The sequence below is a fragment of the Alligator mississippiensis genome, chromosome 5 (assembly GCF_030867095.1).
Source record: "Alligator mississippiensis isolate rAllMis1 chromosome 5, rAllMis1, whole genome shotgun sequence".
NCBI classification, from domain to species: domain Eukaryota; kingdom Metazoa; phylum Chordata; order Crocodylia; family Alligatoridae; genus Alligator; species Alligator mississippiensis.
Window position 1 is genome coordinate 52890843 of NC_081828.1, and position 27084 is coordinate 52917926.

Below are 27084 nucleotides of genomic sequence, written 5' to 3' on the forward strand. Positions count from 1 at the left end.
GAGTTGTGGTGGGGGGAGGAGATATTTGCAGAGGATGGAAGTCAGAGTGTGGCTGGGTTAAAGGTATGGCAATGGGAGAGCACGTGTAAACTCTGTGATGGTGAGAAGGATGCTTTGAAGGAGAAAACAAAGCCATATCCTGATGGAAGGAACACAAACTCAGTGTTTGGCAGCTGAACTTCTGGGCGCTCAGTCTGCAACAGATGCATCAACTATTGCCCAGCTGAGAGCCCTTTAGTGAGTCCCACCCAGAGCCTCTTCTCCCCAAAAAGTCTGTGAAACCAGACAATGGCAAGGCTGCACCCATGGGGTATCTGCCCTATCCATTTCCCAGGACAGATATATAGAAACTCTTTCCTTAGGAGGTGCTTAATAGGTGTCAGTGCAATGCAATGAGACTGGAAAAGCATGTACACCTGGTCATCATGGTTATTTTTTTATTCCCCTCCTCATTACTGTGCTGAGTTGTCCACTTTGCTGCTGTGCAGTTCAGTGTGGAGGGGTGGGAGGTGGGCAGGGAAGGAAGGGGGTTGCTGGACAGGAGGTGAAGTGAGTCTGGGCTCCAGATTGCCATCTGCTTGCAGCCAGCATTTTCCAGTCCAGGCTGATGTTTCTAGGCCTTCTCATCATGCTCCTCTTTAGCCCCTGCCCCACCCTTCCACACCTTGAACTGATTCACCAAAACTAGTGCAGGGCTGCAGTGGAATAAATTTTGTCTTAATAATGCATTCTCACCCCCACCCCCTCAGCCTCACTGCAGTCTGTGTACACAGGAGCACTGCCTGCCGAAAGCCAGCACACCGCAGCTGAGTGGAATTATAAGCATCTCACTGGGAGATGGGCAGGGAGTGAGCATGAGGGAGCATCAACTCAGGCAGCACAAACATTCTCGCCTCACTCACTGAATCAGGGATTGCAGAGTCTGCCTTTACTTGCCCCAGCCTTCCCCCTCCCCCCCATTACCAAGATGCACAGCATTGGCTCTTCACCCACTGCCTCTGCCCCTTCCCCAGTCCCATCTGCCATTCCTGCAGCCTGAGCCAAGTGAATGATCGCCAAGGAATCTGCAGTACCGTCTGGGCGTCCCACCCACAAGTGCCTCCCACCCAGTGGGAAGGGGTCAGTGGAGCAGCAAAGCTTTGTAGGCTCAGGGAGGAGGGAGGGATGGGTAAGGCCCAGAGCCAAATGGTGCAATAGTCTGCCTGCCTGGAACATGTTCTGGGGACTGGCAGGAGCAATCCCTGTCAGGGATGCTGTGCAGATGACTTGGAGAGCACAGGGATTTTAGTTCACGTTCATCAGCCTGATTCCTCTAACAGATCTTCCCGACTCTTACCATCTTCCCATTCCCCACCCTGTATCCACTTACTGCAATGTTGATCTGTGCCATCTGTATCTTGGTCCCATCCATTCATCCATTTGTCTCATTCATCCCTGGTATAGCTGTCCTTTGGCTCAGTGTGTCTGCTCCCTTCCTCCATCTGCTCCATCCAGCATTCCCTCCATGTGCCTCAGTCAGACAGCTACATTTCCATCTGCCTGCAACATCCTCCTGCCTTCCTATGTGCCTCCCTGTCCAAACCAAGATGACTTTCAGCCATCCCTCTACCTACCAGCTCTCTTGTCCTTCCCAGGTAGGCTGCTTCTCTAACCCTGCCAGCCCACATTCTGTGCAGTCATCCTAGAGTCCTGGTCCTTCAGAAGAGAGGACCAGGAAGCAGTACTAAGAGGACACTAATAGAGGTTGAAGAGCCCTTGCAGGAGGGAAGATGATAACCCACAATATGTCTTCATACCTCTCTCCCTTACACCACAATGCTTTCAGACAGCTTTTGGTCACCTCCCATGCTCCACCTCTGCCTCAGCTGTGTTGCTGTGTGTGTGCATCCCAGCTGCCCTACACATATGCCCTGACCTGGCAGTGTTACAATGATCATATAACCTCCCCACCCCACCACACAGACACAGAGCTATGTTTCAATGTACAAGCAAGCCACTTGCCATAGCTTTGTTTTAATGCATATAAAAATCCATCTGCCCAGGTGGAGGGCTGTGCACATATACCCTCTTTGGCTTTGCTGTGGTGCCCTGCCTATAGCCCCCACTCCAGTTGTCCCACAGTGTACCCGACCTCTATCCCGGCCCTCCTGCACGCTCTCAGTAAAAACAATGTTGCCCTTCTGTGTTTCTAGGGAATTTGCCAAAGAGAGAGAGAGAGTGGAGAACCGCAGAGCCTTCATGAAACTGCGACGACAGCAGCAGATTGAGCGGGAGCTGAACGGCTACAGGGCCTGGATAGATAAAGCAGGTAAGGCTGGTGAGGGTCACGGGTTTTCCTCACGGTCAGTGTGTGAGTGGGAATGACAAAATGACCCTGCTGCCTCAGCAGAGTGGAGCTGCTGCATTTGCTCTGGAGTACAGCAGGTGTCTGGAAAGTAGGAGGCTGCCATGACTGATTAATAAATTAGCTATGTGCTTTACAGATTGTGGCTCCACGAGTTTCTCTGGCTCTTCCTCCATGCCTAGACTGTCAATGTCTCATGCCTCCCCCAGAAAATATTTCACTGGGGTTGGAGAAATACTCTAGTTACTTGAAACTAAATTATGTGTTGGAGGCCGTGACTCCTTTCAATTACCACAGGTGGGCCAAATTCTACACTTGGCTAAGACATTGTATCACTGCTGGAGTCAAATGAGGTTACACAGCTGTGACTGATGGCAGGGGTTAGCTTGTCGTCTCCAGGGTGTGTGCTCAGGTTGGTATTCCAGGAGCATGACCGCTCAACACAGCGCAGTACTGTATAGGGATATTTTAGACCAGCTGTGAATGCATTTGCTCACATATTAGAGTCTGCCTGGCACAAGGCAGCACTGCAGGCATTCAGTCTGGAACAGGAAGCAATATCGCTGTGTTAACACAGTCCTGTGCCAGGACCCATAAGCCTTGCTTCTCAGCTGAGCCAGTTAGTCCATGCACAGCATCATGCTAACGCAGTCACGTGGCTTTCGGTTCCAGAGCTACTGCATGCAGATGGTTCTGGTATCTCTGCATGATACCACCTTGCATTGCACAGACATGCCTATGGCATTTAACAGGGAAAACCAAGAGGCAGACAGCTTGGCTGACCAGAGATACAGCTAAAGTATCTTAACTCTTTCTCCATAGCGATGCCATGAGGAAATCTGAAACTCATCTTTTTCCATCATTTACAAATGGTTTCAGGTAATCAGTAGTCACAACAAGGAGAGCACCTTAATCCTAACCACTCAGAATCTCCCCCTTGCTAATCCAGCAGTGAACTCCATCCCGGTAGATACATCCCTGCAAATAGCTCATTGTAAGACTGAGACCAGACCAGCTACGCTTCCCTCTGGTTGTACAGAGTGAAGAGTGGTTTTAAGCAGCGCACCAGGCACATTAATAAGCTGGTCCTGAGAGTTGCTGGGCTCAGGAGTAAAGAAGCCATTGAACAGTCCATTTATTCCAAGTGACTACATTTCCATGCATAGAACTCTCCTGTGTTCATATTATGAACTCAGAGCACGCACATGAAATAGCCTCAGCAAATGTGCTGATCCAGCAAAGCGCTTACCCATGTCAGAAATGTGGCAGTACAAAACAGATTATAACACCCATGTTTGGTGGCGTATATTTTTAATACTTTGCATGCAAAGAAGAGCTGACAGGAGGTTGGCACCTTTCCAGGGAACACAGTTAAGGCAGTTTTGCCAATACAGCCATAAAAACTTCCATGCTCCTAAAGATTGAGGTATCTAGTTTGACCTTAATTCTGAGTTTTCTGAGGTTCTAAGTTTTATTTTTGTGATGTTATTTTAATGATGGATTGTACTGAGAGATTATATACCCTCAAGTTACGGGTACATGCTTACAACCTTAGCTTTACTTTATTAAAGATCTTGTGTGTAGAAATTATTAAGAGATACCGATTTCATAATATTTTAAATACCAAAACTCTGCTTGCTCTAAGAGTAGGAATTCTACAATTCTGAGGGACTGTGTGGGGCTCTCTATTCACTGGAGTTATTTACCACAGTGTGGGGGGACTTAGAGGAGCAAGGGTTTAGTTGGTTACTTTCCAGCTAGTTTGGCCACTGCAGGATTTTTGAGTAGATGCACTCAATATTCTCCACCTCTTTTGTCCTCTGTTCCTTACCTGGGACTACATCTAAGAAAGGGAAATATTTTCTGCAGAGCTACAGAATTCCAAACAGATAAGACATAAATTTGGTCTACTCCATCTTTTTTAATCTTGCCACAAATATGCAACTAACATCATCATTTATCACTGAAGAATTTAACCAAAGGGCTATCCTTAGGTCATGGGTCCACAATGTAAATCCAATATGTATATGGAAATGTATTAACAAGAATGTTACATGCAAGCTCCAGGAAGTGATTCTCCACTCAGTTCAGAAATGTTGAGGCTGTGCATGGAGGAGTGTATCCAGTGCAGGGCACTTCTCTTTAAGAAAAATGTGGACAAACTGGAGAAATTCCAAAGGAGAGTAAGAAAAATAATTAGATGTCTAGAAAACATCTTAATGTGCAAATAATTAAACTAGGCTAGTCTAGTCTACATACCAACAGGGAATTTAGTAATAGTCTAAAATACTAAAAGGGTGGTTATAAAGAGGATGGAAATCAATTGTTCTTGATGCCCTTTGGGGACAGGACAATAAATAATGGGCTTAAGTTGCATCAAGATAGATTTGAGTTGGACAATATGTGACGCTATCTCTATGGTGTTAAAGCACTGGAATAGATTACCTTAGATTGTAAGATGCCCATCACTGGGAGTACAAGTTAGGCAAAACTTGGCTAGAATGATTTAGATAGGGATGACCCTGCCTTGAGTATGAGTTATACCACATGACCTGCAGAAGTGCCTTCCAGCCCTACTTTGTTATGGTCTTACGGCTTATAGGGTTCGCAGAACTGATTCAGATAGAATAAGAGGCTTGAGTGTTGGTTCAAGATTTATTTTAAAAAGTCCTATTCATGTAAAGATTGAGCATGAATCACCAAGCTCAGCAGTGGATCTGGATTTGGTTCCAAAGGTGGTCATTATTCAGTGTTTGTTTCAGACTTCTTTTTATCCTAAAAAAGGTTCTTTTTCACATGTCTTTGTACTTCCTGGTTCTGTCGGAAACGGAACTGAAAGTTCCAAAATGCATAAGAAAGGTTAGTTATTCGCATGATATCATTGGAAGCAGGTACTGAAAATCCTGAGGAAGACAGTTGAGATTTCCAAGCATGTTTTGTAGACTCAAGAAGTTTGGATAAATTGTAGCTTCTGAAAACTTGGTCCCACCAAAACCAACAGATTGTGCTGAGCTTACTCATTTCATTTGTTTTCAAGAATGATGATGACATTCGTGGCCAGAAACTTTCATCTGGTATAAATGGATGTAGTTGTATCCTTCTATACCAAGCAAGGTTCTGGCCTTAAATATGTTCCATAGCTAGATTTCTTTTCTGTTCTAAGTCCATATTGTTCTGTATATTATCCTTTCCTTGACTTCCCCAAGGTATTGCAGCTAAAAAAATCATGATGCTGACCTGCCATCTTCGATAACCTCTGAACTCTTGATAAAAATGAATTAAAAAATTAGTAGATATAACACAGCCTTTGTTTTCTTTGGTTACTGGCATAGGAAATAAAGCCCCCCAAGCACTTTCTGCATCGTCACAGAGGGGCTTTGGGAGTTGCCAGGTTAAGCCTCATCTGCAAAACCATCATTCAGAAACAACTTGCACAATTTTTATCTGATGGAAAATTCTGTTTGGATTAGAAAGGCAGGTTATAGGTAATGTAAGACATTAGGGAAGTTATTAAATCTTGGAGAAAGCAGGTCAGTAGATCTGAAGTTACTCTTTGTTCCACGTCTTGGATGTAGTGTCATATAGCTGACCCTCTGCACCACTGTAAAATCATGTTTGCTCATTTACCTATCACCATACAAGGGTTAGCAACCCATGGTAAGACTCTCATTTAGTTTTGATGTACAAGAGTCCAGCGACACTGTAGCAGTTACTCCTGACCATTCCTATGTTATCTTATATTGCTGGTACTAAACCATTTGTTTTTTATGTAGAGGAAGTAATGCTGGCTGAAGAGAATAAAAATGCTGGAACTTCAGCTTTAGAAGGTAAGGAAGACAGACAGCTGTGCTGTTGAAAGTATCTACATTCCTTTCCTTGCATCCACCTGAAAGCTGTGTTTTGAATCCCTAGAGTAGTGGGGAACAGAGATTTGATTTGAGTGGATGCTGGGAATGTGCAGTTTCTTTTGGTGAGCAGGAGTTCAACATGATAGAGCAGGAGGAAACTAATTTCATCTTTCTTTGAATGGAGATATGACACATGAGAGACCATGGAACCAAACTACAACCTGCCTCACAGGTCGTCTGACTGACTAGTACTGGGAAATGAACTGCAGGCCTATTTGGTGACCCAATCACCATATAGCAGCCTAGACAGCACATGAACAAATTAATTGCTAGCATCATTTAAGTTCAGTGGTTATTAGAGCTATTTTCTCCTTCATTTCTAGTGCTCAGGAGAGCTACTATCAAAAGAAACCGGACAGAAGCCATGAATCGTGACTCAAGTGATGAACACTGCGTTGATATTTCCTCTGTAGGTGAGTGGATGCTTGTTTGGCAGTCAGCTTGGTCCCTAGGGACTGTTCCTCAGAATCCAGGTTCAGTTCAGTCCAGTCCAGAGTCTTCTTCCCACCAGTTTTTTATGCACCCAATAATCTTGTCAAGTCATTGCAGAGAATTGTTAAGTCCAGCTAGAGATGGCTATGGACCTTCTGCTGTGATTAGTTATTAGTGTAGGGAGTAATCCCTGCCCAGTCTCTTTCAGGGGCATTGCAGAAGTAGTTTAAGGACTGGCAAATAAACCCTTCTGCAATTAGCAGGGTCCTTGAGGATGGAAGTAGTGATTCCCATCTCCTGGGAGTTTGACCCAATCACTTCCTGTGCTGAGCAGAATCTCAGCATTGATTCCTTTTCATCTACTGATTTCTGCTGGCCTCTCTCCTCTCTTGCCTCAGGGACCCCTCTTGCTCGCTCCAGCATCAAGAGTGCAAAAGTGGATGGTGCCTCTTATTTCCGGCACAAGGAGCGACTTTTGCGTATCTCCGTTCGCCATATGGTGAAATCCCAGGTGTTTTATTGGATTGTCTTGAGCCTTGTGGCTCTCAACACTGCCTGCGTGGCCATTGTCCATCACAACCAGCCATTGTGGCTCACCCACTTGCTCTGTGAGTTCCTAGCATTTATCTTTGTTTGTGCATGTCACAGGAAGCCAGGAGCATCAAAGAAAACAAAACTCCTAGCCTTAGGGCCAGATTGTGTGACTGCTTTGAGCCCCAAGAAATCCTAGAATGGGACATGTTTTTCTCCCTTCCAGCAAGGCTGTTGGGGGCAGCAACTCGCAGGAACATTGTTATATGTTGGAGACACTGGGTCTGATTCCAATGAGGTGCATTCCACTGCAGTCAGTGGAGTCAGACTGTCATGGAACTGCAGGGAAAGAAGTGTCACACTTGCCATTCTTACCAGAATCCCCAATACTGGATATGGAGATTTTCACTGGTATTCTCTTTCTTGTTCATGGTTATTGAAATCATTTTTGGTGGTGTTGTCATCCTATGGCATAAAGATGAATGAGATTTATTAGGTTTGTGTCACCCAGATCCAATACAGTTTCTAAGGGATGTGACTGTCCTGGGGACATAATAATACATTTACACTTCTGTAGTGCTGTAATTAACACCCTTCTGAATTAATTAAAAGCCATTTCTTCTAGCACAGAAATGTAGCCATCCTTGGGCTGTTCAAGAGAGCATAGTAGCATTACCCAACAGATCAAGGCACAATGAGCAGTAGTTGCAACCAGCACAAACTGGTGAGGATTTCAGGTAGGCAGAATGTAATTCTTAATTAGAGTTTGCCTGTGGCACCATGGTTATCACAATTACTATTAAAAATTACCATAAATCTTTGATGACTATAAGTAATTAGAACCTCAGTTTTACAGCTCACTAAACAGACAGCAATGTACTTCCCCCATGCTGGTGCAGTACTGATGCACCTGGAAGAGTACTACCTGCTGAATCTATGCTAGTAATGCTTTACCTTAAAACCTGTTTCTTCAAATACTGCTCAAGCCTAACTCTGAGTAGCTTGTTAAGATGTGCTGAGTACAGCACTACATACCGCTACCTGGTCGGTAATGACAATCATCTGGACACAATGTGAAAAAAAAATGACTTCACCACTAATATTTGTGAAAGATCTTGTGTTAGGTTTCACAAGCCTTCAGTTGTTAACCTCAGTGTTCTGGCCAATCCAAGCAATGGTTAGTGTTACTAATCTTTCCCTGCTGTTTCATTTGGATAAGTTTTTTGTTTCTTTCTCTAAAACTGGAGTGTTGTTAAACAGCTGCTGCATTTTGCTAAGATGTGTATGCACCTACATGAGTACATGCTTTCATTTGACACACACACACACACACACACACACACACACACACACACACACACACACACCTCTTGAAAGATTAGCCTGCATGTAAGAGTTCTTTTGTTTCACCAAGTTAAGAACCCCAGTCCGCACAACCTTCCTATATCCCCTGGGCCAATTCCACACCTCTTCCCTAGACAGCCAGTGAAAAAACAACTTAGTCCCCTACTGAGTTGCCTCATCTGCAAAGTGTTCTGAGTGGGTTACTGAAGTCTCTTTATGCAAGACCCCTCAAAATGTAAAGCATGGTATGCTGGTATAGCACGTCATGTTCTCATCTAGAGGCTAGTCTAACCTGCTGTTGGAAAGGGCTAACAGAGTTATTCTTAGATTCTTAGTAAGTAGATATATGTGCTTGGGTGCTGAGGGTTTGAACTGGCTACACATGGAGGGGGTCAGCCTGTCAACCTTTTGCGCTGTATTGTAGGCATGAGTAAAGAGATGCAGGCGTGTAGCTAATGCACCTGGATTTCCCTTTTCAGACTATGCAGAGTTCCTGTTTCTTGGGCTCTTCCTTTTGGAGATGTCCTTAAAGATGTATGGAATGGGGCCACGCCTTTATTTCCACTCCTCTTTCAACTGCTTTGACTGTGGGGTAAGCAGCATGTGAGATGACAGCAAGTGATACAGACAGGGACATGTTGTGCACTAAGGGGATCCACAAGGTAATTGAAAGAGGGGAGGGGATAGAACTCAGGGAGGGGCAGGCAGCAGCAGTGGGGAGGTGCTGCTATACTGGGAAGTGCTACACAATTCAGTGTTGTGATACTCTGGTGGTGATGGGATTCAGTGACACCCCACAGGGCTCACTGGAGTTTGCACCCAGGATAAAAATCTAATCAGTTATGCTTCTGAACAGGGTAGGTCTTTCTGAGAGCAACAGGGAAAAGAGACCTATGAGAGGAAATAGTCTACTACACTGGGAGACTGTGATCTAAGTTCCCAGCCTTGGAATACAGCCTAATGATTATTTTGCTTTGATATCTAGTTGAGGTGAACATCAGATGAAACATTTTACTTCTTGGAGCAGGAAGCAGCTCAATGGATCAGAAGCATTTTCCCCCCACTTTTCTGATATAAGGGAGTTGACTCCTTCCACTAGCAAAACTTGTGTTTTTGTTCACTTACCTGCTAGCTTACAAGATCCAGTAAGTGACAACAGGGCTTCTATTCACTACTGCAAAATCAGAAGCTCAGGGAGAAGGGACTCTGCCCAGTTACTTATAGGAGACTGACTTCCTGTAATTGCCCTAGTCCTCATCTCTAGGCCCGTCTTATGGCAACGTGCTCTGTGTCTCATGAGTGTTTCTCATCCTTCAGGTCACAGTGGGAAGCATCTTTGAAGTGGTGTGGGCCATCTTCAGACCAGGGACTTCTTTCGGGATCAGTGTTCTACGAGCTCTCCGGCTTCTGAGAATATTTAAAATAACAAAGTATGTAAAAGGGACCCTGCTACCCTGCCTGATAAGATCCCTGACCCTTCCAGCCACACAGACCTTTCACTTCTTTTTTTCTATGTCCTAGCTGTTGCATTTGTTGCCACAGATCCCAGTTCCCTTGGTCCTGCACTTTCCAATGGTTAATAGTACAGTAATGTTTCTATCTTCCAGGTATTGGGCATCCCTGAGGAATTTGGTGGTCTCACTGATGAGTTCCATGAAGTCTATTATCAGTCTGCTCTTCCTCCTTTTCCTTTTCATTGTAGTCTTTGCTCTGTTGGGAATGCAGCTGTTTGGAGGCAGGTAAGTGGCTGAAAGGCCAAGGGAGATGGAGCCCATTTATGTAAGGCAAATGCTAATATTTTCCATGCCTCTAAGGGAGATATGGATTTTGGACCTTGACCTCCTACTTCATACCAGATTACCAAGAATGCTCCCTCTTCTAAATGGCCCTACAACTCATTTCCACTAGGGAATGGCACTCTTTCTGATCTTTGCGCCTGTGATGAAGAGATTTTAATATGTCTTATAGTAGAGGTGAAATAGAGATCATAGAAGGAATAAAAACAGGAAAAAGGTGAGGGGATAGGATAGGCTACCACAGGAGCAGTAGAACTGGAAGGATACTAATCAGTGGTATGGTGCCAGCTCTGTATTTTAGCTTGTCGATTTGGTTCCTTTTCAGATTTAATTTCATGGATGGAACTCCTTCTGCAAACTTTGACACCTTTCCTGCAGCCATCATGACTGTGTTTCAGGTAGGGGCCTAAGACTGCTAATGTAAAAACAAGACTACTTGACTTTTTTACCTTGTGATCACTCTGGCCTTGTAGATTTTGACCCAGGATACTGTGGCAGTTCACTTTCAGAATGTCTTCCTTGTAGGCAATAGATCTAGAAGTCAGGGGCCTGATTCTCCATGCAGCTATATTCAGTTTTATGTTAGGGTGACTCTATTGCTTACACTGACACAAAGAACCAAGCAACAGGGTGAGGAACTGCTCTTTTATCTATTTAAAAGTAAAGTTCTGAGTCTTGCTGTCATGCACTGTATATTCCAAAACTCACTAGATATTCACCCTAGAATATGCCTCTTCTCACAGCTTAACATGTTTGTGGGACATGGTTAGTCATGAAACAAGGGATTTGGACCATGTCTTACACGTTTGCAGGTATCAGACTGGTGGGCTACATGTAGAATAATTATTGGTGACAGAGCTGCCTGCTTCTTTGCTCAGATCCTGACAGGTGAGGACTGGAACGAAGTGATGTACAATGGAATCCGCTCCCAGGGAGGAGTCCGCTCAGGCATGTGGTCCTCCATCTACTTCATCATCCTCACTTTGTTTGGAAACTGTATCCTTCTTGTTACTATATTTCAGTGAGACAGTCCTTTATTCTAGATCTCTCTCTCTAAGATGAGACTTTCTTCCCCCTTTAACAGTAGTCTTCCTCATGGATTCAAATTGAGGAAGCATGTATCCCAGAGTCTCCTCTTTGTCACACTTGGAGGTATGAGGGCATGGCCCTATAATTACCCCTTTCACACATGAAGGAAGTCGAACATCCTAGAAACTCTCTACTCTCATCTTACACTGGGAGGATGCCTTTGGCTGTCTGAGGGACTCCTTTCCTTAGCACTGGTTTCAGTCCAGCCTCTTTTGGTTTCTGAAAATCAGATTATTTGTGTCTTAATTGAGGAAGGGCCCCTCAGCAGCCTGGTCCCTCTCTTTGAAGCTGTTACATTCATTGGAGGTGGGAGGGGAGTTGCATATTTCCTCCCATTAGCAGTTGTAAAAGTTCACTTCATTATCTCATAGCTTGTTCACCCTAAACATCCCCCAGACACCTTGCTGAATGTGTTCTTGGCCATCGCTGTGGACAACCTGGCCAATGCTCAGGAGTTGACAAAGGTAAGTCCTGGGCCCCTCATGGCCTGACACCCACATCCTGCTGCTCAGTGAACCTCATAAAGACTTTTCAACATGCACTCTACACAGGAGTCATCTCTTATATCACCCTAGCACCCAGTCTTGAGTCCTTGCCATGGTTATATGGGAAATGTGTTTGTTCCTTGTTGCATTTTCCTGTATTAATTTTTAATCTGAATGAATTTGGTGCTTGTGGGAGTGAATGGATAATGACATGGTATGATGTATATAATGACTTTTGTATGGTACCTAGCAGGGCCTCTGTCTGCACCTCTTGATTGACCTTGTATCTCCCTTGGTTTTCTAGCATTGTTCCCTACTATAGCTTTGTCAGTGCTCTTTGCTCCTGTCCTGCTGTTCCTTTTCGGGGCCTCTCCTGAGCAGCAGTGAACAAGTTTCCTGAAAAGCGTGGTAGTTTCTGTAACACAGACAAATGGGTATTGGGCTGCAACCAATGAATTCACTACCCCTTATGAAATAAGCAGTATTTCAGCTATTATTTCCAGTAGTGAAGAGCAAGTATAGCAATGCTCTGCACCTCCATGCTCCTGACTTGAGAATGCCTTAAGATGAAAGCCTTGTTTCTAATCCTGGTTCTGCCACTGATTTAGGACTTGTCTCTGTGGGGAAGGCTGACCAGAATGGCTGTCCTAGGATGGCTCCCTGGAATAAGTGTGTTGTACCAGGACTTCTTCTGGAATAGCTAGTTTGCTTTAAATGTATGCTTTATCTTTCAAGTGCAAACAAGCCCACACTGTTGGGCAAATCACCAAGGTCTCCAGTCAAGAAAGCACGTAAACCTGCTGAAATCCAAACCTATTCCGAAAAGCATACAAGTCCATTCTTAACCCCAAGTATGTGCTGACATGCATTCCTGAATCAGGGCCATACTCTCCCCACCTCAATTTATCTTCTACTAAATGTAGATAATGCTTGTTTGTTCAGCACTTTGAAAATGGAAAGTATTGACTGGGCTTTAAATACTGTATTTATTCACATACAGCATACACAGTTCCCCTTCTATCCCCCCAAATTATTAATTCAAAATTGTGATGCGTTTTTGTAAGCAAGAAAGCTTACTTCCATTCTGGAATGGAGGCATGGGGATACTGGATTAGTTACTGAAAGCTGGCTCCATACTGGATTCCTGACCATGTGCAGGAGTGGTGGAATACACTCCTCTGTCACTTACTCTCTCTGCAAGCTCCAGAGTTAAAATTTTAACACTACCACAGCTGCTGATTAATTGGCAACAGCTTTTGTCAGCAGCTGTGATAAAGTTAAAGCTTTAGCTGTGGAGCTTGCAAGGACAGAGCAAGTGATGCTGAAGAGTAGACTGTCCCTTCTAAAAGTAGTCTGCGTTCAGCATGGCTCTGAAAAAAAATCTTTTTCTAAATTCATTCTGCCTTCCCAAATCAAAGTGCATGTCTTATTTGGGGTGTGTGGTATGTGAGAATGTATGGTAATATTATTATTTAGCACCTGTCTAATAGCAGGACAGTCATCCTTAGCTAACAGTTGCACTTGGAACAATGTCAAGCTGGATTTCAGCACCCATTTAGGAGATAATTGGCACATGCTGAAACTTTTGAGTATAGGCTCAAGCAGGAAGCATTGTGGTTGCTCTGGGACACCTGCATCCTCAAAGTGCAAGAGACCTGTGAAGTTTGATTTGCCCATAGTCCATCGCTCTTATTCACATTCTTTGGTTCACTTAGCGTCCCCCTGCACCAGTGTCAATCTGATCTGTTTGAAGCAAGTGCAATGAAGCAGAATAATCAACTAAGTTATCTCATTTTCCATTGGGGCATTCAAAAGTATGCTTCCTCATGAGGAAGAAGTGCCTACCAAACTACATGTTCATGGTTAGAACAACTTGTATTTCCAAAGCATGGAGAAGGGCACCCAGGATTCATGCAGGGAGTTTTCAGCCTCCATTCTGATGACACTGCCTTGCTAACTGCAGACCAAGAGCCCTGTTGTTCCTGTGCTAGCTCTAATGCTTGAAAGACTGGGTATTAGAGTATATGTTATGTAGATTTTGGTATTTTATATCCCCATGAAAGGGCTGAAAGGAAACTAATTGCATCCAAATCCCAAGCTTCAGGGCTAGTGTTGGTCTCCTGTAAAAACCAAGAAGAAATGCTTTTTCCTCATAAATGCATCATTTGGCTTCTGGTGGGGTTTATTTTTCCACCTGTCTCTCAAGCACTGGACATGAGCTGCAGCTGCAGGGAGTCTGACTGGAGTGTGCAGGTGTTCCTGATAGTATTTAGAAGTTGCTGAGGTGCCTGGCTGGCAGGCCTTGTTCATGTGTTCAGGCTCAAACTTATTACTAGATTTGGGGACAGGACTAAATTTTTCTCACAGGTCAAGGACTATTTTTTTTAATTTAATGTCTCAGGCCAAATTAGCTGAATCAGTTTTGAATTCTGTAGACTGAGAAGAACTCAGTTGTTCAAGTCTGTGTGGTGCTTCTACCAAGTATGCTCCTTCCCAAACTCTTCACCCTGAGGCAGGTATCCTATGGGCAGGCCCAAATCCATGCAGGCATCCTATGGGCGGGCCCCAAACCCGGAAGACTTGGAGTTCAGATGCCCCCGAGTCTCACACGCTTGTAGCCCAAAGGCCAAAGGAGCAAGCTAGGAAGAAATCAAGGATTTTTTTTTTGTCCTTTCTCTGTAGTGCAGGACATGGTTCTTTTCCTAGGATCATTCCAGCATGTTTTCACTTCTGTAGTTCCCTACCACTGTATGTCAAGGCATTGATGATGCTGTCATCTTCCCTGATGGGGCATGCCTGGGGCTCTCTGTTCCTTTAGGGAAGAAGCAGCTCAGTGATGGGGCACTGTAGGCCAAGCAGGGTGCAGCAGCTGCAGGCTGCCATGGCTACAGGGCGATTAAGCCAATTAGCAGGCACCTGTAGACAGCCCAGGCAATCTGATGACCTGAAGGGGGCAAGGCCTTTGGAGGATATAAGCCTGAGGCTTGGGCTAGCAGGCTAGTCTCTCCCTGGCAGCCACAGGGTGAAGGGTTCTTGGCAGCAGGATTCCTGGAGTGATTGCGGTGCCGCATCTGGATCCCCAGTGAGGCAAGGGGAGCTCACTAGGATATAGCCCAGGGCTGGTAGGCTATCCTAGTTGAGGGATGAGGGAAGGTTTTCCCTCTTAAAGGGGCAGAGGGCTTCTTTCCTTTTTGGTGTTTATGTGATAGCCCAGAGGCTTATGGTTTGAGTTACAGTTTTACACTGGGTTGGGACTGTCAGGGTGGTATATGGAGGTCCCAGTGGTGCCCATGGGGCATGCAATCACCTTGAGCCCTGCCAGGAGCAGGCTCAAGGCTTGAGCAACTGTTGAGCCCAGAGAGGGGCAGAGCGCAAGGACACAGAGCCAGATAGAGGCCTGGGACCCAGTGCCAAAGAGGGGCGTGAGCAGATGGGGCTAAGGGCCCAGTGCCTGAAAAGGCCAAATGAGAGCTAGTACCTCATAGCCAGGTCCAATACAGTGGTCCCAGGCTAGAAGGCCTAGCTAGTGTAAAGAGGTGGAAGCTGAGGCCCTGACAGAACATTATTATTATTATAACACCCGTGAAGCTTGGGGCATGGTGTAGTGGAGGATTGGAGCCATGCATTTAGTCCCTAAGGCTTTAGGTGTCCTGCAGGGCATGTTGACCAGAGAGGCCCAGAAAGGGGTCTGGGATGAGAGAGGCCCAGCTAGGGGCCTGGGCGCAGTAGATACCAGTGGGGTACCAAGGACCCCCAGTGGGGAGCTTCAATTGGACTGGGGCCATACAAAGGGCCAGGGGAAACCTCCCTTTTAGAACCATAATTAACATCAAGGCATGGCAGCAGAGATAGAATGGAGGGCACCCTGTGGGCAGAGTGAGGCACGTTTGCGGAGCCACCAGGAGACATCACAGCCACCCTGGGACTCCAATGTGCTACAAGTACTTTGTGACTGTGGTGTCCAAGAGGTGCAGAGGTCTTGTGGACCTTTTGGACAAATGATTACCCGTGAATGCAGGGAACTGGACTCAGTGGCCTGAGAGAACTCTTCCAGTTCCATGCTTCCTGCTCCCATGTGGTGAAAGGAATCTCTTTAGATGTTGAAGCCAGGTTTCACCAGTCACTACTGTCCCCCAACATGCTGTACCACACCCTGGTGTCCTGGCGGTTTCAATTAAGGAAATACTGTGACTGAGCTTTTAAAAGAGCTGAATAAACCACAATGGGCATTAATGACATTTGTTGCTACAATAACTAAGTGAAGCTCATTAACGTAACATTATCCTTGCGGGCATCAGAAATGGATCCCTGGCCACCTGCTCAGGCAGGAAGACAAATTCTTACATGCTGTTGCTGCACCACACTGAGGACATGAGGCTAGATCAGACCTGCTTTCTTTGGCATTATACCAGATCATACAGGGTAGGCTGGGCCAGGACAGCTGCTGGACTAGATTCTTTTAAACAGAACGGCTTCCTTCCTGCCACCAGAGCCTGCTGTGCAGATACTGAGGGGTGGGATGCAGTAGCTGACTAGTCTTTTCCTCTCCCTGCCTCAGCTGTTCTCATCTCTCCTGCTGCTCCTGGGACCTCAGCCAAAGCCCACTGACATTAAGAGAGAGACTCCTATTGATTTCCATGGGCTTTGGACCAGCCCCATATACACAGCTGAGGCAGAGGGTGGCTCACATGCAAGGAGGGGGTAGTCAGGAACACTCATCTCTCCCTTCCCCAGCTTCCTCCTGTAAGGAGGGATGAGTAGGAGGGTACTTCCCATCTTTTCCTAATGCCACCTTTCCCTGTCACTCTTAAGGTCTCAGGGGTGGGTGCTGTGACAGTCAACTGGCACAGAATGGAAATTGGGCCAGAAATCAGGGAAAGAGATAGAATGGGAGTGAGGGAGATGTACCATGCTGGCACAGGAGAAAGAAAGGGGCACAGAGAAATGAGGGAAAGGAAGAGCCTGGTCCAGGGCAGTGGGAAATATGGAGATCCCTGATGAGAGAATCTCCATGCTCCTGTGAATAAGTGAGGTTGATTGCAGTATTTCAGCGGTCCTGTGGGGCCTCTACACCTGGACATTTAGTAACTTACCCCAGCCATGAACCTTTTGAATCTCACCAACATGTATACAGAGAAACTTTTACAATTGACTACAGGGCACAGAAATGCCCAAGGGGCACTCTGAGAATTGGCCTCAGAAACATTTTTTGGATGTCAGCACCAAAACACATGCACATACCACTCCACAAATCTCCTCATACATGCACATGATGCCTGCTGTCTGACAGCCCTCCTCCCGTTCCCTCCCAGCTCTTTGAAGGCTGCAACTCTGCTAGCCTGCAGAGGGCTTCTTGCAAAACTGCAGTATCCACGGGTTTCTCTGCTAAAATGAGAAACCTTTTACTCTGGTAAGGGAGGGAAACTTTGAGGGTGGCGGCATGGGGTTGTGCCCCTCACTGCTGTTGCACACGCAGGGGATGCATCGCCAGGGCAGTGCAGAGCTCACAGCAGCAAGCAGCTTTCTTGTATGGCTCCACTGTTCCCTGCCATGCTGGGTTGCACACACTGGAGTGCAGAGGCCCCAAGGGAGGGCAGCAGGGGGGATCCCAAGCCCACAGAAGGCAGCTTGCCCCACCCTGTGCATGGATTTGGTGGTCAAGGGTTCCCTTTGCCCCCCAAGGAGTTTGCATAGGGAGCCTGCTGTCCTCCCTCCCCCCCCCTCCCCTGCCAGGCTGGCAGTAAGGGGGAAGCTGGGCTCCACTCTGCTGTGGGGACTGTGCACCCAGGTCTCTGGCCCTGTACCCCTGGCAGCTGGGGACCCCCTTCTAGTAGGGCTGGGGGAGCAGGGCTGGGGGGGGGTTGAAGGGTACCAGAAGAGCTGTGGGGGTTGTGGAAGGGGAGTAAAGGGCATGAGCAGGACCAGAGGGTGGGGGGGTGAGGGGCACCAGCAGGGGTATGGGGCTGTGGGGGGAGTAAGGGGCACCAGTAGCAGGGCTGGAGGGGCATTGGGGGGCCTTTCATTTTAATCACAGATTTGGGCGGGGGTTATCAGAGAATGTGTTATTTTTTATCAGAGAATTCGTGATTTTTTTTTAATCGGGGAAAACCAGGATCCCTGGTGATATAATGCACTCCGGTGGAAATTGTCTTAGTGAGAAGCCTCTTCAGCCCTAGAAATTATGTGGTAAAATGAGGAAACCACATTATTATGGTTTCAGCAAAAATCAAAGCCCCATCCAGAAATTCCAAAGGCTTCCCCTATCGCTGGCGGTCAGGCTAGATGATCTGTTAAGGTCCCTCCTGACCCTGGCTACTATGAAACTATGAAGCTTGTTGCCTCACCCAGAATCTCCTCTTTCTCCTTTTCTTGTTCACTGCTCATAAACTGGTGTTCAGTGCCTTGTATCTAACACAGCCATGCAGATCCCTCAGAACATCTGAATTCCCTTGTATTCCCATGTAATAACCCAATTTATTCTATGTTTAGGATGAGCAGGAGGAGGAGGAGGCTTTTAACCAGAAGCACGCCCTGCAGAAAGCCAAGGAAGTCAGCCCGATGTCTGCCCCAAACATGCCCACTGTTGAGTGAGTCTCCCAGTGCACTTTGTTGACAGCCACCTCTGCTCACCCATAAACTGTTTATGGTAGCAACCACGTGTCATGAAAGAGGAAGGGGTCTATGTGAGGAAGCAACACCTGTGTGGGGTGTTTATATCTTAGTGGAAATCTAGTGTACAGATAATGCATGGATGTGGCTCTTTTGTTGGGTAGTAGCACCTGTCATTGACAGGTTTGAAGCAACATAGTGGATTTAGACCAAAATTAAAGGACCAGGAGCTGTTAGATGGTGATATTAATGACTGCAAGGTGGTAGCTAAATCAACAGGAAATAGTGGTTACCAATTGCACTTGCTGTCCCACACACTGCAATTGCACAGTCTGTATATGAAATAAATACCACAGAGAAGTCTCTCATCTCTGAATCTCCCTAGAGCATGAAGTCAGAAGCCAAAGCCCTCCAAAATGAGAGGGGAAAGAGGCCTGCACTGCTAAAGAAAGGGATACTTCAGTCACTTCTAGAAGAGAAGGAGGGTTTCTTGCTGTCAGTTCCATTATGGGGAAAGTAGATGTGACCAGCCAGTAGGGACACCATTTTAATGGTAGAAAAGGGATATTTTAGTGCTGGAAAACAAAAAAGAAAGGGATATTTATAAGATGAGCTTCAGACTTAGTGTCTGACAACCTTTTTCCATCAGAAAATGCAATATCACAGCAATCAAAAAACTTCACAAAATCATGTTGATTTTGTTGAAATTTCAATTTTGCAAATAAAAAGTTCTAACAATGTTAAATTGTCCCATTGCTATATATATATTGCTATATATATATTTGAACACAAAGTTATTATTTATTTTAAAATGTGTTTTTTATTTTATATTTTAATGTTTTAGTCTGACATAACAAAAATAAAAAATCAGAATGAAAATGTGATGTTTTGACTTTTGTTAAAGCAAAACAGTTCAATGTATCAAAAAGGGAAATGATTCTAAAATAGTTTTGTTATGTTTTAAAATAAAGGTAAATTTAAGAATTCTTCATGAAACAGAATTCCCATCCTCCTGCCAACTCTGTTCGAATGGGTTGGAATAAGCACTTGAGTTCTATTCTTTTGCTAGAAAATCTCCAAACTAACTGGTCTGTAGCAGCAGGCTCAGGTTGTCACAGGATCAGGGTCCTGGACAGATTTTGAGCATTTTCTGTGTCCAGCTAGGCCAGAGGTAATGTAAAAACCATCTGTTCTCTGAGAAAGGGACTGCCAGTGACACCTGTGCAGGTTGAAGAGATTATACTGGTTGAGGAGTATGGAGAGAGACCTCAGAAACAAACATCTACTTCTGCGACAAGCTCTGGGAGGTAGAGCTAGCTGCCAATTTGAAGATATCTGGGCACTGGCTGTATATGGTGTACTATCGATAGACTTCGAGACACAGCTACAGGGAAGAGACTAAAGGATTTAGACCAGTGGTGCCCAGCCTTTGAGCCCTGTGGGCTAGATGAGGGTCACAGGGCTGGTCTACAGGCCAGATTGGCTCTAAACCACCTCCCCTCGGCTCTGCACACCCGGATCAGGCCCCATGCTGCTTCGGCCTGGCCTCTCGGTGCCTAGATTGTCTCTGTGTCAGTTCTGCCTGGTCCTGTACACCTGGATTGGCCCCTGCACACCTATCTATAGTGCACGAGGCCATGCTGTCTGGCCTGAGAAATTTGGCAACAGGAGAGTGTCCACAGTTCCCTTGCTGCCAAATTTTTGGACCTTTGAGGAGCCTTGCAGGCCAGATGACATGGCTATTGGACCTGCAGGCCATGGATTGAACACCCTGATTTAGATTGTAGCAGAAATTAGGAAATGGACAGAAATAGGAAAGTGGGAGAAAGAGGTCACATGTGGAATAAGCGTATTGACAAATGAATAAATTAAAGTGAGTTCATGGCAGTGAACTTCTATAAGAGTTTTTCCTCCTCTTATATAAAATAAATACATTTGTCACTGAAATATCTAAGCAGCATGTTCTGCCACCATTAAAGTGGGATGCATTGACATTTTCAGAACTTTTTTGCAGTTTCTTTCTACACAAAATGTTACCAAAATCCATATGACTTCAATTTCAAAACATACGATCCATATGTTTTGTCATCAAAACAGCATTTTCTGACTGAAAAGTGTTGCAATGACATTTTCCATCCATTTCTTCTGCCAATTAAATGTACCTCTATTAGTACCGACAAACAAACAGAATCCTAATGAAGTCAGATCTCCAGGTAATCACTTGTGTCTTGGCTATTTTAGCACTCCCATATTTGGTAGCCCTAGTGAAAGTGAACTAGTGGTAGGAATGGTGGGAATTAAAATCATGTGTAAACAAGGCTGAGAAGGAGCAGAACTAATGATAAAAAGATGTTGGAATGTAGGATGAAAGTGTGAAAGACCATCTGCCTGCGGGCAGTGAGTTTGGACATCAGTAGGTTTGTATGTGGGTACCTGTCATATGCATGGGTTTATATGTGTGGTCTGTGGGTATCTACTATGTGGATAGTTGAGAATGTATTTTATATGAGCACCTATCATATAGACAAGTTTATAAGCATAATGTGTGGGTATTAATGCAGATGGATTTGGTTGTTTGGCATGTGAGTGCTTCCCACATAGATGGATTTGTATGCATGTTGTGGTGTGTTGGTGCCTGATGTGCAGAATGTGTTTAAATGCACACATGTGTTATGTTTTTTACACTTTACAGAGGAATAGTCTCATTGTTATCCATCTGCACACACTGTTTGCATCTGCATTTGTGTTCAGATATAATTGTAACCATCTGTATTGAGATTTGCATGCGTGTGAATATTAGTCATTTTGACACCATGTGGGCCTCTGCAACTGAATATTTCTTTGCCTGGCTCTGTACCTTTGTTTTATGATTGCAAAGCAGGTCGATATCATGGTACCTGATGATGAGCATATTCATATAGTCTTTTGCTTATATTGTACATATATACACTATATATGATTTGTATATGCATTGGCAGAATATGTACATTTTTGTACATATTTCTTGCATATTTCCTTTAGTTTGATTATAAGATCTGTACACGTACAGTAAACCTGTAGGTCTGATTGTCATTACTACCCTTAATGCTGGTATAAATGACATTTACACCCACTTTAGAAATCCTTTACACTGTCAAAGCAGTTTAAAGGGGCCTATAAGGTATAAGTACAGGCAAAGTCCTTGGTGGCTTGCACAGCCCACACTGAAGCCATGGCACTCTGTTTACACTGCCACTGTTACCTGTGGTAGCTTGATAAAATCTGGTGTGTTGGTATGCCTCCCTGGGTAATGAAAGCCCTGACTGTAGTGTAGATGCACCCTTACTGTATATAAAATCATGTATTTTGTACTTAAACTTCAGTGCATACCTGTGTCTGTATATATACAATGTTATTATATGCCTCTTATGTCGGAACACCTACCCACTTAGATGCATGCCTACAACCATGTTGTGTGCATATCCACATACAAATCTGTCTGCCTGCAGGTGAATGTATTATTTTGTTTGTGGGATGTATTTGCTGAATGATTTCTATATGTCTTTATAGATGTTTGAGCAGTGAAGTGAAAACTTGTCCCTTTGAACATAATTATGCAGGTGGTGCATTCATGGTGTAGGTACGGGAGTACAGGCTTTCTGAATTGTGTTTTACTGCCTATGCACGTACATGGGACTGCGTGTATGAATGTGAGTCCCTGCAAGGTTAAGGTGGACTGAACCCATTCATTTTTCTTTCTCAGAAGGGACAGAAGGAGGAGACACCACATGTCGATGTGGGAACCACGCAGCAGCCAACTGTATGTGTGCCAGATGGTTGCGTGTTGTGCGTGGCTATGGACATCTGTGACTACATGTATTTTTGTGTGTTCTACTGTATGTATCGGTAGAGCATACATCTAAGTGTATATTTGCACACACATATTGTGTGTGTGTTTCTGCCTCAGCACAACTGTGAGCGTGGATGCTTGTGTGTGTTGTGTGTGCCTAAAATAAGTGTGCTCTTCTGTGCCCCTGTTTGCTTGTGTGCGTGCGTGTGTGTTTTGAATTTGTGCGTGCCTAAGCTCAGTGTGCTCTCTTGTGCCTTTCTTTGTGTGTGTGTGTGCGCGCGCGCACTGGTACGGGTATGTTTGTGCTGTGTGGTTGTGTGTGCATACTGTATATGTGAGCTGGTGCGCCTGTTTGTGTGCATGTATCTGTGTTGGCACTGTATGTGTGTGCTTGTTTGTATGTGTGTTTCTGTGTGTAGGCGTGCTTGTGTGGGTACATCTGTCTTTTTAAAGTGTGTTTGTGTGTATTTTCAAGGTTTTATTGGGTATGTTAAAATGCAACCACCCTCTGAATGCATCTGCAAAAACGTATAGAAACACAGTACAAATCATCTTACTAAAAGAGAGGTCTTGGCTGAAAATTGTGATACAATTCTTCCCGCAATGTCTACCAAAAAATTGAGAAAGCAGATGACCCTTACAGCACAGCCTCTCCACTGAAGCAGTTTGACTCTGTCAGACCAAGGAGGGAGGCAAGAGCAAGAGTTAAATGCCTTCCACTCAGAAACCCCTGCCTCCAGACATTATGGCCTAGAAACCCTGCATAGAAGCTGATCCTAGCTGGTGTCATGATGCAGAGAGAGGGAGTAAAATCCATAGCAGTACAGAACATCATAGATCAAAATACAAAATCCATATCTTTTTCATCTAGAAGCAGCTGGAAGCCAGTGTCAACTCTGGAGAATGTGTGTACACACTCCTTCTGTAGCTAGGAGACCAGGAATCTGGATTCAGAATCAGTTGCAGTTTCCAGTCTGACTTTTAAGTTTAGGCTCAACATACAATGTATTGTAATAGTCTACACTGGCAGAGAGAAGCATGCAGATGCCTGGGATGTGATGCATGTATAAGATAAAATTTTGCCATTTTTTCAAATAGATACTGATGGGGAGAATGCATCATATTACCTGTGCTGCTACCAGTGAGAATCCAAGAATTCCATGTTGCAATTTCCCTTAACTAAGGGCTCCATCTCAATAAGAGGCGGATGTTATACCCTTTCCCCTATCAACCTCCATCAACTGTGTTGTCTGGACTTTCATCCACTCCCCTGGGTCAGCTAAACATGAAGAGACTAAAGAGATTGAGCAGTCTGGGTCTGATGCCAAAGACTTCTACCTCTTTGTCATTTCATATCAATGCCACTGCTGCCCAACCATACTCCCTTTCTCTCCCATTCGCTTTACAAATACATTGAAGGACCAGAAACACCCCCCCCTCAAAACAAACAAACAAACAAAAAACCCATAGACTTGCATGCGGGTAGGTGGGCAGCTGCCTAGCAGTATTTTCCAGATCTCTTTATCAGGAAAAATGGAGTCAATGAATAAAGGTTTGCCAAGGAAACTAATAGAGGCTTCCAAGGCTACCAGCAGAGTTAAAAGGAGTCAGCATAGGCACCTGTCTTCAGCCAGTAATGGGAGGAGGCCAACTATCAATAAGACAGCATGTCTGCAGTGCAGCCCCAGAAAGTGTAGAACATACCTGAGCAAGCATTCAATAGGCTAGTTCCAGGATTAGGAGCAGTCTAAGCCATGGTGGCATGGAACTCCATGTAGGCCAGTTTGCCCAGATACACAGGTAGGTTTTTCAACTTCTGGGCAGTAAGATACTGTGATTAGACTACTCCCAGTACATGAGCTAGCTAATTTAAATCTAGTTGGGGCATCTTGAGCCTAGACTGCATTCACAGCTTGGAGTGCAGTGCAGTGCAGTGCAGAGAGACCCTAGTACATAGTTAAAAAATCTGACTCCAGGGAGGCGAGGGAACTTGAAGTTTGCAGATGGTACTGTACCTTGGAGATTAGAGACATGTACATGTTTGGAAAAACTACCCAAATTACATGATGATTTCCTGCTCCACATCCTAAGAGTAGATGCTTGGAGAATGGTATACTGCCCTCCCGGAGTGGGTCCAGAATTGCACTGCTAGCTTTTACAAGGCTCATGGTACATTGGCTCAATTAGAACTCTTCTAGCATCTTTTTTAGCGAAGCAGGCTGAGATTCAGCGAGAGCAGCTACTGCATTCCTCCTCTCCAGAGTCCTGCCACCTGCCATAGGGGCAGTCAGTTTCAGTCTGCATCTGATCTACATGCTGTGAAGTAGATGAAAAAATCCTGGCAGCAGGAAACACTTAACTCTGTCTGAGACTAGGATGACTGCTGGTTCTAACCTCTGATTCAGAAGCCACTTAGATAACACAGTGGGTCTGTGAGGAAGGTGTGTAGGGAGAGACTACACTTAGTAATCATTTCCTATTAAACTACTGCTAAGGTAGGCCATGGCTATACACTATAATCCCTTACTCTCTTAACAAGTTCTGAAATCCAATCAAGTCCATCAGTCTGGTAAAATAAATCCTTTGTCCTGCTGGGAGCAATGGTGTGTGCTAGCTGGTAATTATCATAGCATGACAAAGGTATAATCCACTTCCCATCCAGCTCTTTGGGGCCAAAAGACACCTGGGACAACCCCATAAAAAGGGCTGATAGTAGGAGTGAGATTCAGTACTAAGTCCACAACATTGCTGTCAGTTTAGATACTAGAGTCCCTCAGCCTTATAAGGAACTGATTCTTGTGTATACTAAGTCCCTAGAGCACCATTTCGAAAGTGTGAAGGAGCCCTGATGGGCTTAAATATAATTCATCCCCCTTGAAGGCTCCATTATGCTGCTAGAAGGGTGTTAAAGGAGCCTTAGCTGTAGTCTCAGTGACTAACACCACCCCAGACAAATATGGGATCAGACTGCAGAAATGCAAAACTTGAAGTGGTGACCTCTACGTTATTGTTCCAGTTCATTTTACTGTGGGATGCTGTAAGGTGAATTCACATTCTGTATCTGGCTCCCCATAACCCTAACCTTCCCTCAGCTCCTATTGAACTGAGGAAAATTGGGGCAGCTCAAGGCCAGTTATATTTCAGTTGCACAAGGAAAGTTGGGGACATAGCCAGGGCCAAATCTGGGTTGGTGATTACTTTCTTAGCCACCAACATTGCATGAAGCAGCATGAAAAAGAGTGCAGTCCCTGCCAGTTGATGCCTTGTGATTCTCAAAATGAGATCAACAAAACCAGTAACTAGTGGTAGTGCACATCTGCTCATGTTTTTGCATGCAACAGCCCATGTTTATGTGGCCATGGGTGTGTTTGTCCAAGAACTTAATTGCAGATACTTCTGTGTTAGCCTGCATAGGTCTGAAATTGTGGTGGTCCTATTTTTGTGTGTATTGTCCCACACATGCTAGTTAACACTGGCTCATGTGGTTAAGTGTTTGTGTATCTGCTTGTGTGGGCTTCTTGGTGCCTGTAGGCACATGTCCCTGTACTTGTGTATATAGGTGAACTTATGTTCCCCATGTCTGAGTGCAGGGGTCTGCTCAGAGGAGGCTGTATCTGCATGTCTTTGAGACCATCCAGTAGGCCCAATTTCCCATTGCCTTGCCTCTTGTGCAGATTCTTATGCCATCATGAAGCAGCTGTGAAATGCTACCAAGTCAGAGGGGTAGCATTGTACACCCTATCCATGCATCCCATATCCAGGTAAAATTGACTGCTCACCATGCAGGGCAGTGGGGAATTGAGCCCAATGTGTTGTTCTCCTTTGTGGGCTGTACTGACTCAGGTGCATGCTCTGTGTATCTTCATACATCTCTTTATGCCTAACAGGACACAGATGAACCAAATCCCTTTGTTTGCCTTTCCCAGGAGAGAAAGAAGGAGGCGACACCACATGTCAGTGTGGGAGCAGCGTACCAGTCAGCTCCGCAGGCACATGCAGATGTCCAGCCAGGAAGGAATCAATAAGGATGAACCTCCACTGCTCAACCCTCATGCCAGCATATTCAGGAGAAAAAAGCCAGGTGAAAATGTAGCCTCAGATAAGCCTGAGGAGGAACAGGGAGGCAAGGCAGAGCAGCCACAGGTGGAAGGCCTGGAACAGCCAACCACAGGCACCAACGTCAGTGCCAGTGAGGACAAGAGGAGCCCATCCCCTCGAGCCAAGAGAGAAAGGGACCAGTGGCATCAGAAATCGTGTCATGGGAACTGTGATCCAACTGAACAAGATGGCAGTGGAGGAGGAGGTTCAGGGTTTGAAGACAGAGCCCGGCTAAGACAGAGCCAGCGGCGCAGCCGGCACCGGAGGGTGCGGACTGAGGGGAAGGAGCCAGCTGGAGCTCTAGAGAGCCGGTCGACCAGCCAAGATACAGGCCTGGAGGATGCCAATCCTGCAGAGGGACAGCAGAAGAGGAATGAAGGAGGAAAGGAGGAGAATTTGATTCAGGGGGAGCAGGCAGGCGAGGAACTGAAAAGGTAAAGGCATTAGGTTGTTCACAGCTCTTATTTGAGACTCTTCTTCATGTAGAAAGGACCCTTCACCTGGAGCAGGAGGGTGTGAGATGGAAGTTGTATATAATGGGGAAATGTAGGAGGAATAATTTCTCCCTGGGGACATAGCTGCCTCTCCAGGCACGAGCCCTTTCCTGCTTACTGTTATT

The 27084-nt window shown here is 45.3% G+C and overlaps 1 protein-coding gene across 1 annotated transcript in view; it reads left to right on the forward strand.

Annotated features, from left to right (window-relative positions):
* CACNA1E (calcium voltage-gated channel subunit alpha1 E) overlaps positions 1-27084 on the forward strand; it is a 234373-nt gene that overhangs the window by 127675 nt on the left and 79614 nt on the right. Inside the window, exons 8-20 of the mRNA XM_059728377.1 lie at positions 2193-2308; positions 6118-6171; positions 6576-6665; positions 7083-7292; positions 9039-9151; positions 9877-9989; positions 10167-10298; positions 10681-10753; positions 11234-11351; positions 11841-11908; positions 18419-18516; positions 22281-22337; positions 26294-26899. Of these exons, the coding sequence (XP_059584360.1) occupies positions 2193-2308; positions 6118-6171; positions 6576-6665; positions 7083-7292; positions 9039-9151; positions 9877-9989; positions 10167-10298; positions 10681-10753; positions 11234-11351; positions 11841-11908; positions 18419-18516; positions 22281-22337; positions 26294-26899 (1848 nt within the window). The remainder of the gene's footprint in view (positions 1-2192; positions 2309-6117; positions 6172-6575; positions 6666-7082; positions 7293-9038; positions 9152-9876; positions 9990-10166; positions 10299-10680; positions 10754-11233; positions 11352-11840; positions 11909-18418; positions 18517-22280; positions 22338-26293; positions 26900-27084) is intronic.